The 20,947-nt window shown below is 46.0% G+C and overlaps 1 protein-coding gene across 4 annotated transcripts in view; it reads right to left on the bottom strand.

Annotated features, from left to right (window-relative positions):
• MCC (MCC regulator of Wnt signaling pathway) overlaps positions 1-20,947 on the bottom strand; it is a 432,845-nt gene that overhangs the window by 71,015 nt on the left and 340,883 nt on the right. For all 4 annotated transcript variants that reach the window (XM_022591311.3, XM_089908423.1, XM_022591356.3 and 1 more), the window contains 2 exons: positions 18,019-18,161; positions 1,832-1,995 (listed from right to left, as the gene is read on the bottom strand). In XM_022591311.3, the coding sequence (XP_022447019.2) occupies positions 1,832-1,995; positions 18,019-18,161 (307 nt within the window). The remainder of the gene's footprint in view (positions 1-1,831; positions 1,996-18,018; positions 18,162-20,947) is intronic.

Raw genomic sequence — 20,947 nt, 5'->3', positions numbered from 1 at the left:
CACCATTCCTTCCTGGTATTTAAGTCTATCAGTAGTGCTAACTGCCATGTCCACACAGATGTTTATCTCCCTCACCCACGGTCCAGAGTCGGTGAATACACATAACCAGACAGCAAGCCAGTTAGTGATCCCGATAAAGCAAATGTGAAGTTGCAAACTGCATACAAAATCTAACTGGAAGTTTCCTAAATTACAGGCTTCCCATGTTCCAACTCAGCAATAGGATAGGTCACATCACTGTTTACAGCTTTTAGTGTCACAACAGAATCAGAAGGTGTGAATGAGGTTCAGTCCCAAGATAAGAAAGACAAAAATAAACCTCAGTGACACAGAAAAGAGTAAGTTCATTGTGGAGGTTTCTAAGACAGCAGGGAAATTAATAACACAGCTATGTGCTTAAAAAGAACAGAATCTTAATACTACGTGGAGAGTGTTTTTAAAAATTCATTAAAAACAACAGTATTAATGGAGAAGAAACACGCATAAAATTTGAAAAAAAAAGGAACAACTCATTCTGTTTGCTTTCAGAAACTATTCATTCACAATTACTGTCCTTTGGAAAAGGAAGCATACACCAAATGATTTGGAAAGACGAGGTGGAATTGCCATGTAGGGGTAGAGGTAGAAGGCAGTGAAGAGAAGGGATGGGAAACAGGTCTCAAAAATGGGTGGCATAAGGATGTGTCACTCTTGGATGCTCACATTGGTTCCCTGATGAGGACAGTTGCCCAAATCGTGCTGCCACTTTCCACATGCAGTGCTTTGTCCTTCCTCTCAAGTAAGAGACTCATGTCCTACTCAGCCCTACTCCAGGGCCTGCTCTGTCCCTTGCTGGTTGGCAGACACCCTTGGCTTCCTCCTTCCCTCTCAATGCTAAGGCTGGGGCTAGCACCCAAGCTGACATTACAATCAAATACAGGGTCTGGAGATTCCAAAGCAAGAAATACTAGTGGTTACTTCCCCAAACCACATCAACTATGTATTTATAATTGTGATGAATAAAGATGGGAAACCAGATGTATTATAAACATGCATCATGGTTTACCTCGAGAGACCATAGCTCTTTTGCGAAATCCAGGATTCCAGTTGATAGAAACTTGGGCCCAGAGTCCTCAAACATTTTTCAAATAACACATCACATTTTTCCTTTATATAGGCTCCTCTCAGACTTTTCAGTTTGAATTGTGATGCCTAGGTCACTAAGCTCTGGTGAAGTAACATAAAGATACCAGAGGCCCTGTATCAAGGGGACTTGACATTCTCGTTGCTCATGATGACTTTGTGGAGATGCAGCAGATTCTTGTCACCTGGTCCTCCCTAAGCAGTAAGATGAATGCACATGAAAGGCGGGACTGAGGTCCAGTCCAGTGCACTCAGGATAGATGACTCGTTCAGGCCCTGAACGTCCCCCTTGTTAGCACCATGAATAGATAACTCCGGAAATAATATTCCAGAGACCTGAAAGCTTTAACAAAATTTCCAAGTTAATCTTACAACCTCAGAGTGCTACATGATGAACCACACTAAAATGACATGGTTCAATACTAGTGGTCTAATAGTTTCCAAGGAAATAGTCATTTTTGCAGCAAAGCCAGTGATCTTGACTATTGATATAATGACTTTTTCTGATGTGAGTCAACCCAGCAAAAATTTATAGGGCTCCTGCTTCTCCCTGTTGGCCCAATCTTTAGTATGGCTTTCTTAGAAACACTCACTCTCTAATAGGTCTCTGAGTAAAATCACACTTCAGAGGAAAGGCACCTGATCATTTCCCTCATGTGATCTGAAAAGAGCCAGACAGAAAGGATGGGGGTTGGGGGGGGGGTCCTACCTTAATAGCCAAGTCACAGTGCTCGCTGGCAGTGGTGAGCTGCTCGATGTGCCTGTCCACCTCTGCCACCGAGAGGCTGCAGCTACTCTTCTTCCTGCAGCAGACCACATTCTCCAGCCCCGTCAGCACCCTCTGCAGCTCCGAGTTCAGGTCGCTGCAGTTATCTGAAAGGGGATGCGGATACAACGAGTTAAGCAGGCAGGTGGGCGATGAGCGCTCTCTGTTTCGCTTACGGAGAGGAACCCATTCAGGTGAAATGGATGGCAGTGGAGCTGGACGTGTCCAGGTTTAACACCGGCAGCCTGATCTCCCAGCCTGCTGGCCTTCTGAGGCCTGGGGCCAATGCAAAGGCTTTATTAAGGAGTTTCAGATCACGGCCATTTTCTAGACAGCCATGCCATGCTGCATTCTCTCGTCTTTCACTCAAAGCCAGACACATCTCAAGTTTCTCTAGTAAGAACAAAGAAGTGTCCCAGAAGGGGCTGTTAGGACTTCTGGTCAACCTTCCTGCTCAGCCATTCAGATAAGGACTGATTTCAGGAAAAGTTTCAGCTAAAAAGATCTCATAACTTTACTAAACGAAAAAAACAAAAAAACCCCAGAGTGAGCAGAGACACTAGGTGTTTAAAAAAAATAGCAACTGTATAAGGGACAGTTCTTGCCCTCAGCGAGCTTATAATCAGGACTTTTTTCCCTGATATAACCAATCAACAGGCTCTACTACTGCAATTTATACCACTTCTTCCATCGGGGGAAAACAAACTATTCTAACAAATTCCATATTGTTCTCCATGTAAATGCCTTGTAAGCAATTCTAATAATTTGATTCTGCCTTAAAAGTCTGGGTTACTTTTAATTGCTGGACACCCACGGCTTAGTCCAGGGAGGAGAATTAATTATAATCTTAATGTGAACTAGACATATCTTAAAAGATAATTTTGGGGGGCAAAAATCCCCTTAAGTCAAATATAAATATGTCAACCTATTTTGGATTCTATGTATCACTATGCCATTCAATTTTTATAGCAAGACAGGTGTTAACTACAGCGATTTATCAAAGTACACCTTTCCCTTACACTCGGCCTGACTCCTGTATGGAAGAAGCTTAAAGTCTTCACACTTCCCTCCTCTTCCCTTCTCATCGCAGGTTCCATGCCCTAAAATAGTCAATTGCCTTTGGCGCTCACTTGCGGAAGACTTCAAGAAAACTCCCAGCATTACAGTAAGAGGATTTCTCAGAATATTCTGGGCAACTTTATTTGACTGCCTATATCTACAAGTTACCTAAATCTAGACAGAAGAGAAGTGTGAAGCTTTCACTGCAACCAATGAACACAATGATTCCCCCTCCTCTCCAACCTGTTTTCCCCACCTCTCCCAGCTCTGTGAACAGCACTACCATCCTCCCAGTTACTGTGGTTAACTCTCTGGCAACCTTGATTTCCTTTTGCTTCACACCCTAAATCCAATCCATTTTTTGACTGCAACCTCCAAAACATATCCTCAAACTGACCTCTTCTTACCATCTCCACTGACACCAGCCTTGGTCCCAGCCGCCATCATTTCTTGACTGAACCACCGGAACAACCTCCTACCTCCAGTCCCCAACACTGTAGCCAAAGTGAGTCTCTTAAGGACATAAGCTGGATCATGTTACTCCCCCGGCCCAAACCGTTATATAAACTGTCATTCAAATAAAGTCTAAACTCCTTACCAGAGTCTCTAAGGCTCTGCACAATCAGCCCTGTTGATGTTTCAACCCAGGCTGTACCGTGGAACTTCCTGGGGAGCTTTTACAAAACACCAATGTCCAGGCCCCACCCAGGCCAATTAAATCACAATCTCTACAAGTGGAGCTTTGGCACTGGAAAATTTTTTAGGCTCCTCAGATAACCCTAACGTGTAGTCGGGGTGGGAACCACTGGCTTCTCTGGTCCTTGCCTCATCTGTCCACCTTCCCCCGCATCACTATGCTATGTTCACGCTCCTGCCTTCTCTCCATCCTTGGAAGATGCCAACCTCTCATCTGCCCCAGGGCTTCCTTTTCCTTTGTTCCTCCCTCTGCCGAGACTGAATTCTACCCAAATCTCCTCCTACATTCAGCTCTCAGCTCAAATGCCGCCTCCTTACCAAGCTCTTCTCTGTCTGAAGTATGGGGTTCCATCTCTTCCCCCTTAGCCCCTGTCCGATTATCCTATCTTCTCCATGGCAATTATCGCTATCTGCTCTGACCTATGTGTCTGTCATCTCTCCTCTACTAAAGTGTAAGCTTCAAGAAAGAAGGGACTCTGACCTTCCTCCTCATTTCATCTCCGAGACAGGCAATCAAAAGTTATTTTTAAATGACCAAATATAAATACCACATCATTATATATTTAAGAGCCAGCAAGACTAGAAATAGACTGTCAACAGCAGCATGTTTTACATCCACCTTATGCTTTTTGTCCTCAGTATGGACCATGCCCTGAACTGCTGACAACAGGAGGACAACCTCTACTGCCGAAGCCCTCTGCAGACGGACGGCAGGTGCCCATCACCAACTCAAGACAAGGAGGTGCAGAGCCAGGTGCAGCACTCCTTAGTTCCCACACATGCTGATGAAACTATCTCCCGAGCACACTTAATTCCAGGGTAACGAATGGAGAAGTTTCTCCAAAGGATCATTTACCGTGAGGTGCAGGGTTTCCTGGTACCCTGAGCTGCAGTTAACACACACCCCTGAATTATTTGGATTATTCCTGAGTGGGATGAGGAAGGAAGATGTCTCTATTCAGCCATTCATAAGGATTTCCCTAGCACGGCCCCACCTGATGCAATGATCACCCTGGACATGTCTGCTGAGGGGTCTTCACAGCAGGACTGGAGAGGTGCCACCAGGCTGTGTCCTGAGGATGTTGGGCTACAGGCAACAGGAGGCAAGTGTAGGGACCTGATCAGTCTTTCTTTCTCATTCTTTAATCGGTTGCTGAGCCCTGGCCTCAGGCTAGAAGCAGGGTACAGAGATGAGCATGAGACTTTCAACTCTGAGAGGCTCACAGACGTACGTGGCAAAAGCCACAGTCCTCTCTCCCACTACCCTGGGGAAAGTAACCACAGAGAGCATGATGCAAGTATAGGACGGAGCATCAGGAAGACAGAGGGGAGACTTCCCTGGTGGCACAGTGCATAAGACTCCGCACTCCCAATGCAGGGGGCCTGGGTTCAATCCCTGGTCAGGGAACTAGATCCCACATGCGTGCCGCAACTAAGAGTTCGCATGACACAACTAAGAAGCCCACGTGCCGTGACTAAGGAGCCCACGAGCTGCAAATAAGACCTGGTGCAACCAAATAAATAAATAAATAAAAAGGAAGATGGAGGAAGGCATTTAAATTAACATGCAGACTGCAAACAGCTCAGGAGCATATTCTATTCATGCCTAGGAGGGCTATGAATGCTTTCCTTGGTCTTAGGAAGCCCAATGTGTATATCACACAGGCTGGATGATGAACCCCACACACTCTTGCCTATTACCCACTGGTTTTACATAAGCCCCACCAGTAATCAGGTGACCCCTGGCTGTCTTTTGTCAGTGTTCCCAGTTCGGGGCCTCACAGTAGGACAGGGTAGCCAGGCTGGCAGAAGCGGATAATCTGGGTCCCCTGTTGGTGCTGTCGCATAGCACCAATCACTCACCCCACCATCAACGCTGCTCGATACAGGGTGGCCTTATCTTTCAGTTGGTGGCACATTCTTCTAAATATAGACTTTGAATAAATCCTCAGTTCCTTCCCTTGGCCTCCAACGCCCTGCACGGTATGGGCCCTGCCAGGCACTGGAGCTTCAACACTGAAGGCCAAGGTAGTTGGAGTCTTTATAAAAGACCCGAAGTTTAAGTTACGGGACCAGAGGAGCAAGATAAGCTCAGACAAGGGACCAAGAGTTCCAGAGCAAACAGAAAGGGCCTCATTTATAAACCACAATGAAATATCATCTCAGGCCCATTAGGATGGCTACTATATCAACAACAACAGAAAATAACAGGTATTGGTGAGGAAGTGGAGAAATTGGGGTCCTTGTGCACTGTTGGTGGGAATAGTAAAATGGTGCAACTGCTTTGGAAAACAGTATGGCAGTTTCTCAAAAATTAAAAATAGAACTACCATGTGATCCAACAATTCCACTGCTGGGTACATACCCAAAAGAATGGAAAGTAGGCCCTCAGACAGATCCTTGTATATCATGTCCATAACAGCCAAAAGATGGAAATAACCCGTGTCCATCGGCGAATGAATGGATAAACCAAGTGTGGTACATACATACATCAGAATATTATTCAGCCTTAAAAAGGGAGGAAATTCTGACACGTGCTACAACATGGATGAACCTTAAGGATATTAAGCTAGGTGAAATAAGGCAGTTACTAAAAAAGACAAATACTGTATGATTCCACTTATATGAGCTATCTAAAGTAGTCAAACGCATAGGGGACAGAAAGTAGGAAGGTGGTTACCAGGGGCTGGAAGGAAGGGGGACGGGGCAGGTATTGTTTGATGGGTACAATTTCAGTTTTGCAAGATAAAAAAAGTTCTGGAGATCTGTTGCACAACAATGTGAATAAAACTAACAGCACGGACTGGTACACTTAAAAATGGTTAAGATGGTAAATTTTATGTAATACGTTTTTTACTACAATGAAAAAAAAAAGGCTCTTCATTTAGGTGATGATCACAGTGACTCTGGTTTGATCAGCACTCTTGACACTTCAGAAAGGGCTTTCACATACATCATCAAGTTCCACTCCAGCAGGAAGGTGGTAAGCCTCGCTCCAAAGAGGAGGAATCTGAGACTCGAAGACACCCAGTTACTTACCCACAGCTGTACGATGGGTGGCGGGCAGGGCTCGAAGTACAGTGTCGCCCTTCTGTGTCCAGGGCTACCTTCACACTGCTCCAACCCAAAACAAGTACTGATATGTGGACAAGAACAAGTCAGCTCAGCCAAGCCTGTGAGGGTACCTACTCATAGCCGCTGTTTCCCAGGAAAGGCAACAGAGGACATATATCAGAATTAAAGGAGGAATATTAACTGTGAGTGGACTCGGAAAAATTAACCATGTATAATGTAATTCTTAGAACAATCACTAGAAAATAACGATGAAGAGGCAGAGCCAGAAACCAATAAATAAAATAAAATTCTAAAAACTATGTGGTTAACCCAAAAGAAGGAAGACAGGATGGACAGAAGAACAAAAAATTCAGAAGGGGCAAACAGAAAACAAATAGTAAACTGAAAGACCCACAATCAATCGATCATTAACTACATTAAATGTTCATAGACTCCCCAAAAGGAAGATACCGTCAGCATGGATTAAAGGCAAGACTGACACTACGGAGAGGATGGAAGTTATCAAAAACAACAACAACAACAAGAGGAAAGAACAAGCGTTGACAAGAATATGGAGAAACTGTAACCCTTGCACATTGTTGGTGGGAATGTAAAGTGGTGCAGCCACTGTAGAAAACAGTTTGGTGGTTCCCGAAAAAGTTAAACATAGAATTACCATATGACCCAGCAATTCCACTCCTAGGTACATGCTCCAAAAAACTGAAAGCACAGACTCAAACAGATGCTTGTATGCCAATGTTCACAGTAGCATTATTCACAATAGTCAAAAGATGGAAATAATCCAAGTATCTGTTGACAGATGAATGGGTAAGCAAAATGTGGTATAAACGCATGACAGAATATTATTCCGCCTTAAAAAGGGACAGAATTCTGATACTGCTACAACATGGATGACCCCTGAAAACATTAGGCTAAGTGAAATAAGTCAGTTACAAAAGGACAAATATTATATGATTCCATTTATATTAGGTACCTGGAATAGGAAAATTCATAGAAAGTAGAAGAGGGACTTCCCTGGTGGCACAGTGGTTAAGAATCTGCCTGCCAACGCAGGGGGCATGGGTTTGATCCCTAGTCCAGGAAGATCCCACATGCCACGGAGCAGCTAAACCCATGTCACCACAACTACTAAGCCTGCGCTCTAGAGCTCGTGAACCACTACTGAGCCCACGTGCCACAACTACTGAAGCCTGTATGCCTAGAGCCCGTGTTCCACAACAAGAGAAGCCACCACAGTGAGAAGCCTGCGCAATGCAACGAAGAGTAGCCCCCGCTCACTGCAACTACAGAAAGCCTGCGTACAGCAACGAAGACCCAACACAGCCAAAAATAAATTAATTAAAAAAATAAAAATACAAAAAAAGAGAGAAGAGAGGTTACAGTAGATGGGCAAATGGGGCAACACTGTTCAATGAATACAGAATTCCTGTGTGGGAGGATAAGAAAATTCTGAAAATGGATATTGGTGATGGTTGCACAGCTCTGTGAATGTACGTAGTGCCACTGCACTGCACACTTGACATGGAACTCCCGTGTGAAGGGTCACACGAGGCAGGCCCGCTGCGGCCCCTCAGGCTATGCTGTGCTTTGTAAAGTAAAGCTAACGGCTCGGTTCCGTGTCCATGGGACAAAGAGGATGTCCTTTGCAGCAAATACTCATTATTCTACCAGAGGTTATAGCTTTATAAAAATGAATTTGAGGTGGCACATAGCAAGCAACCACGAATAAGGGAAAAACACAATGACTGGGACCAGGGAAAGGCTGAGGAAGCCAAAGGAGGTGAACACAGCTACTAGGGCTGACTCTTCTACTTAGTGCCATGCTCCCTGGCAGCCAGGGCAGAAATGAATGATCTCCCGTCAAAAAGGAGGAAGCATTCCAGTTGCACAAGGGACGCAATGTGTTTTTAACTATTAGATGCTAGAAGAGTTTAGGTACCTGGGACTTCATATGTGGTGTGAAGCGATGTGATTGTGAGTCCTTTCAGCCACAATTTCCCACATATGCAGATTTCATATGGTTTCTTCTGACACTAACTTTCAATTAAATTTAAGCTGTAGACCATTCAAGTACAACGTAAAGGGAATTCTGGGCAAGGCTAAGCTCACACAATCTTGGCACTCTGCCTTCTAGCTGTCTAATTTGCTGTAGAGATGAAACAGAGGATAAAAAAGAATAAATGGAAGGGACATCTCCCTTCAACCAGAGGATGGCAGGGTTTCATAACCGGTGCAGCCTTTTTTAAAAAACATTTTTGAATTAATTGCCAGCATTTAAAAATTATTAGAATTTACAGCTATTCCTGTAAAATTAGAAGGTCAGGCAATACCGGGCCCAGCTCTTCCCATGACAGCAGTGGGCAGAGTGGCCAGCAGCTGCCCCTTTGTACTCGTCAGGCCATGGTGCTCCACTGTTCTGCCTGCTTTCCTCACCCCATCTGCTGCCCACCGCTGTCAGAGTCTGCAGCACCTGCCTGGGTGGGCCATCTTTTCCAAACGCAACTTGCCCCAGTTAGACTTCTGATAGCAGCTGGAGAAAAGACAGCTCAGGTTCTATTTTTCTAATGAGAACCCAAAGCCTTAAGTTTTTAGGTTGCTGTCTGAGGGAAGACCCAAGCACCTGGGAAATCTGGAAAGGAGGCCAGAGGACATTCATGGCTATGGAAATGATGCCTCACCAGCATGCTTTCTTGGTTAAATACATACTAGTGGGCAAAGCTGGTTTTCCTCTTTCAGGATCAATTAGACCTATCTCCAGTGCTGTACACAATAAACCATACCAGAGTTGGTTCATTTTGAATACGGTGTTAAAGGCTGACTCTACTTTTGTTGAACCCCCTGTGAGAACCCTAACCCAAATAAAAATATACCTAAATAGGCTAGATGTTAGAAATATTCCCCTGGTCCTTTGATCCCAAGCAACGTGCATTTACCAGAATGAATCTGCTCCAAAATATGGTCCCAACTTCAAACGTACTTACTCCTGGGGCTCGGCATTCACTTCACAGTTAATGGTGATGTGTCTGCCTAGGTTGGAAGCCCCTCATTCTCTTTTCATAATGGTTCTTTTTAAAGCTTTGCCTTAAAATCTGCTCTTCCAGTGAGCCTTCCCCGATTACCTATAGTCTCGTATTTACTTCTTTCTTTGAGGCATCGCATTCCCCATAATTACTTATTATTTGACACATGGACCCTACGAAGTCTGGCTCCGGGGAGCAGGCACTCTGTTCATCCATCCTATGTTCCTAGACGCTCACAACACTGGGCACGGAGTAGTACTTGATAAAGACCACATGAGTTGAACGTGTAAAGGTAATGAAAGACTTTTTCTAATTTTTTTTTTTTTTTTTTGCTGTACGCAGGCCTCTCACTCTTGTGGCCTCTCCCATTGCGGAGCATAGGCTCCGGATGTGCAGGCTCAATGGCCATGGCTCACGGGCCCAGCCGCTCCGCGGCATGTGGGATCCTCCCGGACCGGGGCACGAACCTGTGTCCCCTGCATCGGCAGGCGGACTCTCAACCACTGCGCCACCAGGGAAGCCCTAAGCTAATTTTTAAAAGTATCAAGTTTTGTTTTGTTTTTGTTGTTGTTGTTGTTGTTTTTTTCCGGTACGCGGGCCTCTCACTGTTGTGGCCTCTCCTGTTGCGGAGCACAGGCTCGGGACGCGCAGGCTCAGCGGCCATGGCTCATAGGCCCAGCTGCTCCGCGGCATGTGGGATCTTCCCGGACCCGGGGCACAAACCCACGTCCCCTGCATCGGCAGACGGACTCTCAACCACTGCGCCACCAGGGAAGCCCAAAAGTATCAAGTTTTGTTAGACTGCTCACTGACAAAGTATCATCAACTTGGAAAATGTGCTTGTGGCATGCGAATGTAGTCTGCAGAACCTCTTCTCACAAAAACAATGTCCACAGCAATGGGTGGGGCTGCAGTAACACTAGTGAGGTCCGTACTTTATTACCATTATAGACGAGATAGGCTTCCGGGGCTGGTCTGGGCAGCTAACAGTCCTCTATGACACTGGTTTTAAGGAAAAAGATGTCATGAGTTCCAAACAGCCCCCAAAACAATCCAATCTGAGAAGACATGGTCTGCTTAGAAAATAAAGGCTGCTTATCTTAGGAAAGGAGTTCATGAACCTAACAATCATGGGAGCTCATTCTGAGCAAACGTGGTGGATCAACGCCCTTCCATATCTATCTTATACTCTAAGTCTCTTTTGGGTGCTGAAAAATTACTGAATTGTGGAGTTTGAGGGAAATATTTCAAAAGTACCACAAAGTGAAGTGGAGCCATAATCTTTCCCACTCAAGCTTGGTTACTCTGTGAGGAAAGTTCTGGAATGATATTAGGTGGCCTCCTTGGCCCCTCGGCCCTGCTAACATTCACAGACAGGCCTTGTTTGACCAGGCTCAGATCCCCGGGAGGGAGCGCACAGTCTCTTTAGAGAGCCCCCCGTGAGTCAATGTTTGAAACTTCTAAGCCTTCCCTGGGCTTGGTTCTCAGGGATGACCAACATCATGAACCTCCTGGGATAAATTGAGCTGCCCAGTTAAAGTAAGGAGAAGAAAAACAAAAGCAGCACAGGGCTTGGGCTGTTCCATCGTCAAGTCAGGGTACTAGTTTCAGTCCTGTCTAACTTTTCCAACCTGGGGACTGGTTTCTCAAAGTTTCAGAATCAGGTTACCAATGATCTGATTCTCCTCGAAAAATTCTCTGCTGGAATATAACTGCCTACTTAGTGCCTCATTCCTAACAAAAATCCAGTTTTCTCTGGACAGGCTGCTTTGCCTTTGTAAACACTTCTCTCCCACTCTGCAGAAATCATTTTTAGAGAAGGCGGGACTGCTTTCCCTGCCCCGACCCCCCTTTGTCCCCACTGAGAGGGGCTGCTCGACACTTTGGAAGATTTCTCCTGAAGCCTTTAAGCCTCATGGGCCATTAAGCCAGGAAAATCTGGCTTCAACATTAAACATATTTCATAGTCACAGTCATGCCAAATAGCCAGGTTTCATGTGTAAATTCTTCCTTGGTTGTCCTCCAAAAACTACGCACAAGAAGGAAATCTCTATCTAAATGATCACACCAGCAAACATGGTATCATATGCTTCCTGTCCTCGCTGAGGGTTTAATAGTTCAGCATTGCTAAATTCCACAAAAAAAAAAGAATTTCTCACCTAAAACCAGAAAAGATCTCAAAACACAGGAGCAGAACCCATCACAGCCTGCGCAAAAGCCCATCAGATCAGGGATTTTGTTTGGTTTACAGACAGTTGCTCCAGACAAGCTTTGCTGTTCCATGAACAGAGTTGGGAAGACAGCCTGCTAGAGGGAGCGCGCCCCACAAACGCTAACATGCATGACGCAACACTGAGCCCATCTCACACACATCTGTGCTCAGCTCTACTGCAACACCCAGAATGGTTTGGTCTAAGGGTGTTGTTTCTAAGACGGAGATCTGCAAGATCTCAGTGAACAGCAAATACTCTGCTAGTAAGCCAGGTGCTGTAATCAGACAGCTGCTCCCTAAATTCTGCCACCAGTACTAGAGGCCTCAAAGGAGGGCAGTAAGTAGAGCACACCATCCATAAGCATGCTTCACCGTTTAAGCAGGGGTGTGTAAAAGCAAAGCCATCTACAGAAACACGGGCGGCAACAGCAAAGACAACTGCTTAGCTGTGCGGTCTTGGACAAATGACTTGCCCTCTCTGAACTCTGTCATCCCAGTTTTACAGATGAGGAGAGTTACAGGGCCTCCTTCAAGGCTGAGGATTGAACATGAGGATGCATGTAAATGCTCAACACAAAGTAAGTGAACAAAGCATGTTAGTTATGATATGCAGCCTCCCTTTGAACTAGAACTCTCTGCCAAATTACGAAATAGAAATCCCAACTCATAATTCCTACCTTATCTTTGTCTACTTAATTACCTTTACTTTACAAACGATTATGTGACCAGGTTTGAACAGAGGTAATGCAATTTATTTTAAGATGCAGTGTGACACCACCGGGACCTTTCTGCTGTATATGACTGCTTAGGTAAGTCAAAACATTTTCTAAATTGCTGGTTTACTCCTCCAGGCTCTGAGGACCGCGCCCTGGAGCCAGCTTATCGAGAGGCCAGCCAGGCTGTGATGAGTGGGGTTTGAAAACAAACGACAAGTGCGTTTTGATGAAGGGAATACTCCTGTTTTCTTAAGTGGAGATCGCCAAATATACTGCAGCAAACTCTGTATATAAAATCCAGGTCAAGAAAACCTCTGGGTTGCTAATGCAAGTTTGCAAATATAGCAGGCATAATGAAATGGCTACTTTTTAATGATCTCCTATGATGGTGTTTATAAACGGTAGCTTTTTTCCCTACTGAAGCAATTTAATAGGAAAATGGCACAGGAGTTAAGAAGATGCAGCCCATGAACACGCAGGGGCGGGGCTCAGCTGGGGCCTTAATCAGGTCCTCCTCCTTGCTGCCCGGGTGCCTGCCCTCCACGGGGACCTGGCAGGTACCGGCCATGCCCACAGCACTCTCCTCCTGCCCCCTGCTCTTGGCTTGCATCGTTCCCACTTATCCCGCAGCTTTCTGCTTAGATGTGACTACTGGCCACGTCTTCTGATGCTCCCACTCGAGGGTGTCGCTAGGGGCCCATGCCCACCTCCTTTTGTGGTCCCACTGCCAGTCATTCCCTGTTTCCTTTGCATTCTCCAAAGAACCGTGAGCTCCAAGACGGTGTTCACTGTTCCTCACGTATCTGGGAGCCTCCTACGAGCGGGCACTGTTACTTCGGTAAACAGGAGAGCCGAAGTCCCTGCCTGCATGGAACCTGCGTTCTAGTGCAAGAGACTAATAAAGACTGGTGATACATATATAAGGAAATAAATACAAACACGAGGTATCACCGGGTAGTGCTAAGTGCTGTGAAGAAAAATGAAGCAGGGACGGGAAAGGAGTACCCGCATTGTGAGAGCGAGTGACAGCACCAGGACTCTACCAGGGGGTTGGGGAAGGCCTGTGATGAGAGGACAGCTGACTGACATGCATCAGAGAGGCACGTGTGGACGCAGAAACCCTGAGGCCAGAGATTCTGGTCAGGTCTGAGGGAAAGCAAGGAGGCCGGTGTGGCCAGAGCTGGGAAGAAAACAGGAGAGTTGGGGAGGGACTTCCCTGTTGGTGCAGTGGTTAAGAATCCACCTGTCAACGTAGGGGATGCAGGTTCGAACCCTGGTCCAGGAAGATCCCACATGCCGCAGAGCAACTAAGCCCGTGGGCCACAGCTACTGAGCCTGCGCTCTAGCGCCCGCGAGCCACAACTACTGAGCCTGTGCACCTAGAGCCTGTGCTCCACAACAAGAGAAGCCACTGCAATGAGAAGCCCGCCCACTGCAACTAGAGAAAGTCACGCGTGGCGACCCAAAGTAGCCAAAAATAAATAAATAAATAAATAAATTTAAAAAGAAAAAAAAAGAAAGGGAGAGTTGGGGAGGATGAGGCCTGAGGTGGGTATGCCCAGGTTCTGGGGGCCCTAAAGGCCAGGGTAAGGAGCGGGGATGTCACTCTGGGGTGAGGGATTTGAGCGTGGGAGCAGAGTGATCTGATGGCAGGTTCTGAGTCTCACGTGCCCAGTCTCCAGCACAGCTCCCAGTGAGCTGCTGCATAGATGAATGAAGGCCTCCTATTGTGGACAGAGAACATACACAGGCATCGGGCAGAGAGGGTCCCTTCCCCCCCAGGAGCCCAGTCTTGTCAGGAATGATACTACCACCAGTTACAATGAACATGTATTTTTACTGAGGGAAAAGATGAAAATAAACAACCTGGGAAAACAAAGCCAGCTCACAGTGCAGACAAGCAGACACTGGCTCCTGTGTGGGGCGCCCGGGCTACAGATGCTCCCTCACAGCTGGAACCCTGAGATGCCCCGCAGTGAAGACGCCCTGCCCACTGGATTGGGGTTTGCCCTCCACTCCCCCAGCTTATTTGATTAAGAAATTTTGTTGGAGTGTGGCTCACTTGCTTCATTTCATAAAAAAACAATTTCAGAGAAATGAATGGAGGGATCTGTGTAGGAATGTCTCTTTGCAGTGATCAGAAACTTCTCAGCTGCTCTCACTTGTCTCACTGCCTAAGGCTGGAAGGCTGAGTCCAGAAGCTCGGGGCCACTAGGGTTAGAGATTCTGATGCTGGTATAGCTGAGCCCTTTGGACTTGGGCCCACGGCTGGGCTGATCGCAGGGGTCTGTGTGTGTTGTGACTTAAGGCCCAGGGTCTGGGTTCAGGTTAGTGTGAGGGAAGCCGTTTCAGCCTAAAGCAAAGGCCCCAGGCCTGGGAGGTTTCACTCCTCCTCAACCCATTTCTGTCTGGCTCAAGCTGGTATCAGTATACAGCTCTCAGTGACTTTGATGTAGCTAAATCCATCTTATCCGGCCTTAGCAGCAATCCACCCTGCTGACCCCTTCTTCCTTATTAGAGCCTTCTCTGCCCCACTGGCTGGTGGACAGGGCTGTCCTCATTTCCTTCTTACAGCTTCAGCTGATTGAATGGTTGACGGATTGGGTGACTACTTCAATCCTTCATTCAAACAAGTATCTCTGAACACATACTATGTGCCAGGCCATGTGGTGGGCTCTGGAGAGATACTACTAGATAAAACAAACATGCTTCTGCTCAGTGGGGTTTAGCGGGAGCATCAGTCAAACAAAGAAATACAAATACATTGCTTGAAATTTCAGTGTGATGTAAGAAGGAAACTAATGGGGCAGTGAGAGTCAGCACAAGGCCTTGCACAGACTGGTGCTCACAAGATGCTTTTGGAGGAGGTGCATTTAAACTGAGACTGAAAAGCTGAGAGGTGCGTCCCTGCTGTGAGCTGCTGCTGAGTTTCCTCTTCAGCGGGTGGCCCCCTAGGCTTGGTCTCCAGCTCTCTGCAGTTCTCGCTCTTCACATCGACTTCCATTGCTTCAGTAACTATATGCAAACAGCCTGATGTCTCCCAACTGCCTTCTTCAGCCAGACCTTTATTGGCTTATTTATACCTACTGCCTTCCCAACATCTCCACCCAGATACCTCCAGATGCCTGAAACTTATGCCCAAACAAAACACAAGATCTCTACCCTACTCCACCCTCCCCCAAGTAAAACAAAATACAATTCAGAGCAAAACCACCTTTTTCCCTGCTTTCATATTGGCGATTGGCCCTACCGTCTATCCACTGTGCGAACGAGACACTTACAGGAGATCCCCACATGCCTACTTCCTCCTTCACCCTGTTACTGATCCTTTAGCAGATCTTGCTGACTTTCTATACTCACCTGCTTTTCCACACCTCAACTGCCACCACCCTAATCCTATAAACAATTTTGCCCACCTAGACTTTTGCAGTAGTTTCCTAGCTGGCCTCCCCCATTCACTCTTTTTTTTTTTGCGGTGCGCGGGCCTCTCACTGTTGTGGCCTCTCCCGTTGCGGAGCACAGGATCCGGACGCACAGGCTCAGCGGCCATGGCTCACGGGCCCAGCCGCTCCGCGGCATGTGGGATCTTCCCGGACCGGGGCACGAACCCGTGTCCCCTGCATCGGCAGGTGGACTCTCAACCACTGCGCCACCAGGGAAGCCCACCCATTCACTCTTGATCCACTGATTCTTTCTCTTCACCACAGAGTAATTGATTCAAAATGCAAATTTGATCATTTCATTCCCCCAACCCCCAACTATTAAAATCATTCAGTGGTTTCTTGTGGGTCTTTGAATAAAGGTCAGACTCTCTAACATGGTCTATAAGATCTTGCACCATCTGACTCCTGCCTACCTCTCCAAGCCTCCATCTCACATCTCTGTGCCCTCCACACGGGATGACCTTTTCTCACGGCCTTGAATACATCTCTCCCTTCTCCCTTGAATGCCGTTTCCTCTTTTATGTACTCAATTCCTACTTATCCTCCGATCTCAGCTCAAATGTTACTTCCTAGAGGAAGCTATCCTGGAAATCCTAAACTGAATCCCTTTGACACACTGTCACGGTACTATGTTCTTGGTGTTATAGCACGTATATAGGTTGATAATTAAACGTAAGTGTTTAATATTTGATTAAAGTCTCTCTCCCCAATGAAATTTTGAGTTCTATTGTAAATCGTACTATACTTTCTCTTCCTTCTCCTCGTTCTTTTCCCATCACTGCCCTGTGCATGAACATTTCCTAAGATATAGTGCCTCTCCCCATTTTGACTCCACACCCTTTCAACCATAGGGATCTCCTTACCTTATAACTTCAAAGCCTTTATCCTCAACCCCAATCTCTCCAGAGATCTAGTTAAGCATCTCCAAGTAGACCTGAGGTTTTGCAACCTTTCGACTGCACCCCATAGCTGGAACATTTCACTTGGCAACTTACAACATATAAACTTCCAACAAATACGCTTCATGAAACAATACTGTCATTGTTTTCTTCCTATTTGATTTCATTTAAAAAATATTTTATTGTTTCATATAATTTCAAGACCCATTAATGGGCCACAACCTGTAGTTTAAAACACACCATACCAACACAATGTGCCACGTATTTCCACATGGACATTCCTCTACAAGCTCAGACATAATATATCTGTTTCCCGACTCATTCCTCAACCAAGCTTCCTTACGAAGGAACATAATCATTCTCTTAGTCATTCAGGATGAACATGTTAGTCATTTTGGATTCCTCCTTACCCCAAAGTTGCTGAAACCTATTGGTTCTTCCACTGTGATATGTCGCTACTTACTCCGCCCTTTCCATTCCTGCCATCTCAGTTCAGATTTTACTATAACTTGGAACACTGCCACAGCCTTTTTTTTTTTTTTTTTTGCAGTACGCGGGCCTCTCACTGTTGTGGCCTCTCCCGTTGCGGAGCACAGGCTCCGGATGCGCAGGCTCAGCGGCCATGGCTCACGGGCCCAGCTGCACCGCAGCATGTGGGATCTTCCCGGACCGGGACACGAACCCGCGTCCCCTGCATCGGCAGATGGACTCTCAACCACTGCGCCACCAGGGAAGCCCTGCCACAGCCTTTTTAACTGGTTCCCTACTTCCAGAATTTTCAAGCAGAAGGTGACATATATTTGAATCACAAGGCAGAAAGAGAATTCAGCTCTTTGGTTCCATTTTGACCAACAAAAAAGTATGTCAAGACCTGAAATGGATGTGCCTTCATCTACTCAATAAGCTCCTTGACTAATTAAATTTTAATTCAGGCTGCCTTATGTTTCTAAAGTTCCTATTACAATCCAGAAACCGAACTCCGGCTTTGTGGTAATGTCAGGCAGACTCACCCATGTCCGCAGTGACCATGGTGGACTGGTTTTCAGGGATGGAGACAGAGGTCTGGTCTTGGTCCACACTGCGAGAGTCCTCATTGACCTCGTGCTGACTCTGGCTGAGTTCTGATCGCAGTTCTGAGTACTCATCCTCCTCCCTGAGGGAAAAAAAAGGAAGTCAGCCTCCACTGACAAGAGACATAAGACAAATCCCTAGAGAATATGTCTTTTAAGGATAAGATAAAGACACTCAGAAAGAAAACAGACAGGTCTCCTCTCCGGGCCACATGCATCAGGATTCCTCTCAGACCAAATAGATGGGCACATCTACGGTCAGCGTTTGAAACTGAAAGTTTGCTTCTGTGTCAACATCCATACCTATACACCAAACAAGGTTCATCTACCAGTCTACCAGAAACTTTTCCCTTTCAAAGATTTCCTCAAGAAATTAGATTTCTTCACACCCTCAAATTCCGAGGTGAAAAAGAACTGAGACTACTAGCACTGAGGTCATGGTGGGGAGAAGTATCAAAAGTCTGGTGAATAGGAGTGGCTCAGATCATCACCAGCAGGGTCCCACTGGTGGGTTTCCTTCTGGGAAGAGGACATAAGGAGTATTGAGGCTGCAGCGACTAGAAAACCAGCACCTCATCTGTGCCGATCAAAACCAATGCTCCGAGAAGTATATATGGGTCAGCATGTCTGAGAAATATCACACTTAGTTTCTCTAAAGGAAGGAAATGGAGTTAGGGGATAGGAAAGGAGGATGGGGTGAGGAGAAGAACGGAATCAGTGAGTGAGAGAATACCACACAATGGTCTATTTCCTCCAATTTGCATTTGCTAGCAGGAAGACAACATTGAAATGCAGCTGTGTTTCATCTGCACAAGCACACCCCACCGCCTTCTCAGCCTCTCATGGATCCCTCACAACCTCTGGTCTCTGAATTAGCTATGGGCAAGCTAAGAAAACTCAAAATTGTAATATCTATTTCAAAGCACACACAGACCTTCTCCCCACACCACCACAAACACCACACACACGCTGGAGACAGAAATGGACAGAGCAAAAATTAGCCCTCTTTGAAGCATTTATTTTGCAAGTAAGCCAGAAAAGAAAATTGTCAAGGGATTTAACTCTGAGGTTGCAAAGTCCACAGGTGTACCTGCTCAGCCCCAGGGGGAGGCTGTCTGTGAAGAAAGGAAGGAAGAGAAGAAATTCTCTCAACCTGGCATTCACTTCAAGTTGCTGACAACCGGGCGTGGGGTGGGCAGAATGTCCACAGTTTTGGGTGGACCAAGATGGTGAGTGGTATTCACTGGAAACTGGGGAAGAGGCAACTGCCATTTGAAGCTGGGGAGACACATCTATATTAGAGAAACGGGAAGAACTCTCCAGAGTTCTTGGTTCTCTCAAGAAATCAACATCCTTTCAGGGAAGGAATTCAGCTGAGCCCCTGCTTTATAAAGTATTTCTAATAAGAGCCACACAGAAATCTGGGAAGACTTTAAACAGGTATAAAACCCCCAGACAGTCAAAATATGAATCAGAATGGCAGTGGTGAAGGCAAAAAATATAGGTTAACGTTCTATGAATAAGTTAAATTATTAGACATCTGCAAAGTCAACAATAATTAGGTTTAGGAAAGAAAACAATTAAAAAGTATTCTTAAGAGTCACCTTTTTGGTCTAGAGGGTAATTGTGCCCCGATACATCAGCTCTCCTTTCAATCAGCAGTTAAAACCCTGATTTTAGTCAAGGGGAGATTTTGTGTATGATGAACAAATTCTTTGTTGCATGGCCAATGTAATCAACTTCAGCTTGGCTGAGGCTGTTTTCCAGCCAAAAAAGCCAGATAAATGCTGCCGCTGCATCTCTGGTATAAATGGCATTTGAAAAATCTTTCATAGCCACCTTCAACCCTCTTGGCTTGGCAGGTCCCAAAACACACAGTGCCTGCCAAATCTCCTGCTTTGTAAAAATTACTTTATTAGGATGGATTTTATAAAGGAGTGAATAGGGGAGGGGTGGGAGAAGGAAGCTGTTGAGGGAAACATTCCTTACTGAGGTCAGAGCACAGACTGAAGAATGATACCACACTAGAAATGTCACCTTAGGCAGAAGGCTTTCAGTGTCATGAAATGCAAACTAAGGATCCTCATTCAAGGTATTGGATTGAGCACCAAAACAAGGATAGGATGGCAGAAACCAAACAGATGCTGTCTTCTGGGAGTCAAATATGTTCAGAACAAATTCTAACCTAAGAAGAATGCTAAGAGGAGCATCTGGGGCTGCAGGTGTGCAGTGACCAGGGAAGACTTCCTGGATGAAGCAGCACTGAAGATGAGTCTAAAGGCAAGCAGGTTTTAGATAGGTCACGAGGGTGCAAGGGCACACGCAGAGAATCAGAGGGGCCCGTGAACGTGAACATGGACATGTGGAGCTTGGGATAGAGGTTCGGGATAGCTGAAACCAAAATGGGGTGCAGGATGGAACCATGAGGCGGGAGGAGCACTCAGGCCACTTGCTGAGCGGGCAATTTTGATCAGAAGGAGAACTGGTTGTATTGAAGGAAGCAAATAATCAGGGTTAGATGGCAGAAATAAAGGAAAAAAATGTGTGAAATCGAGGAATTCAGAGGAAGGAGTAAGTACTGCTGAGAACTTTCATGGAAACAGATAAAATAAGCAGCAGGGACGTGCAGATGGTCTGTGTTTTTGACCTCACAGGGAGAGGCTGAGGTGAGCACATACCACCCATGGTTCAGGTTCCCCCTTATGGTAACCATAATAAAGGTTACAGTGCAAAACAACACAAGCAAACAACGTAAACAGTAGTTAGAGGTAGAAAGCAACCTTGTGAGAAGATCGCGTGCATTTCTGTGTCCCAAAAATGAGGCATTAAAAGGTTAAACTGGGGCTTCCCTGGTGGCACAGTGGTTGAG

The sequence above is a fragment of the Delphinapterus leucas genome, chromosome 3, assembly GCF_059928025.1.
Source record: "Delphinapterus leucas isolate spDelLeu-1000000601 "Yukka" chromosome 3, BTC_Dleu_Yukka2, whole genome shotgun sequence".
NCBI lineage: Eukaryota > Metazoa > Chordata > Mammalia > Artiodactyla > Monodontidae > Delphinapterus > Delphinapterus leucas.
This window is presented reverse-complemented; position numbering and strand designations above follow the sequence as displayed.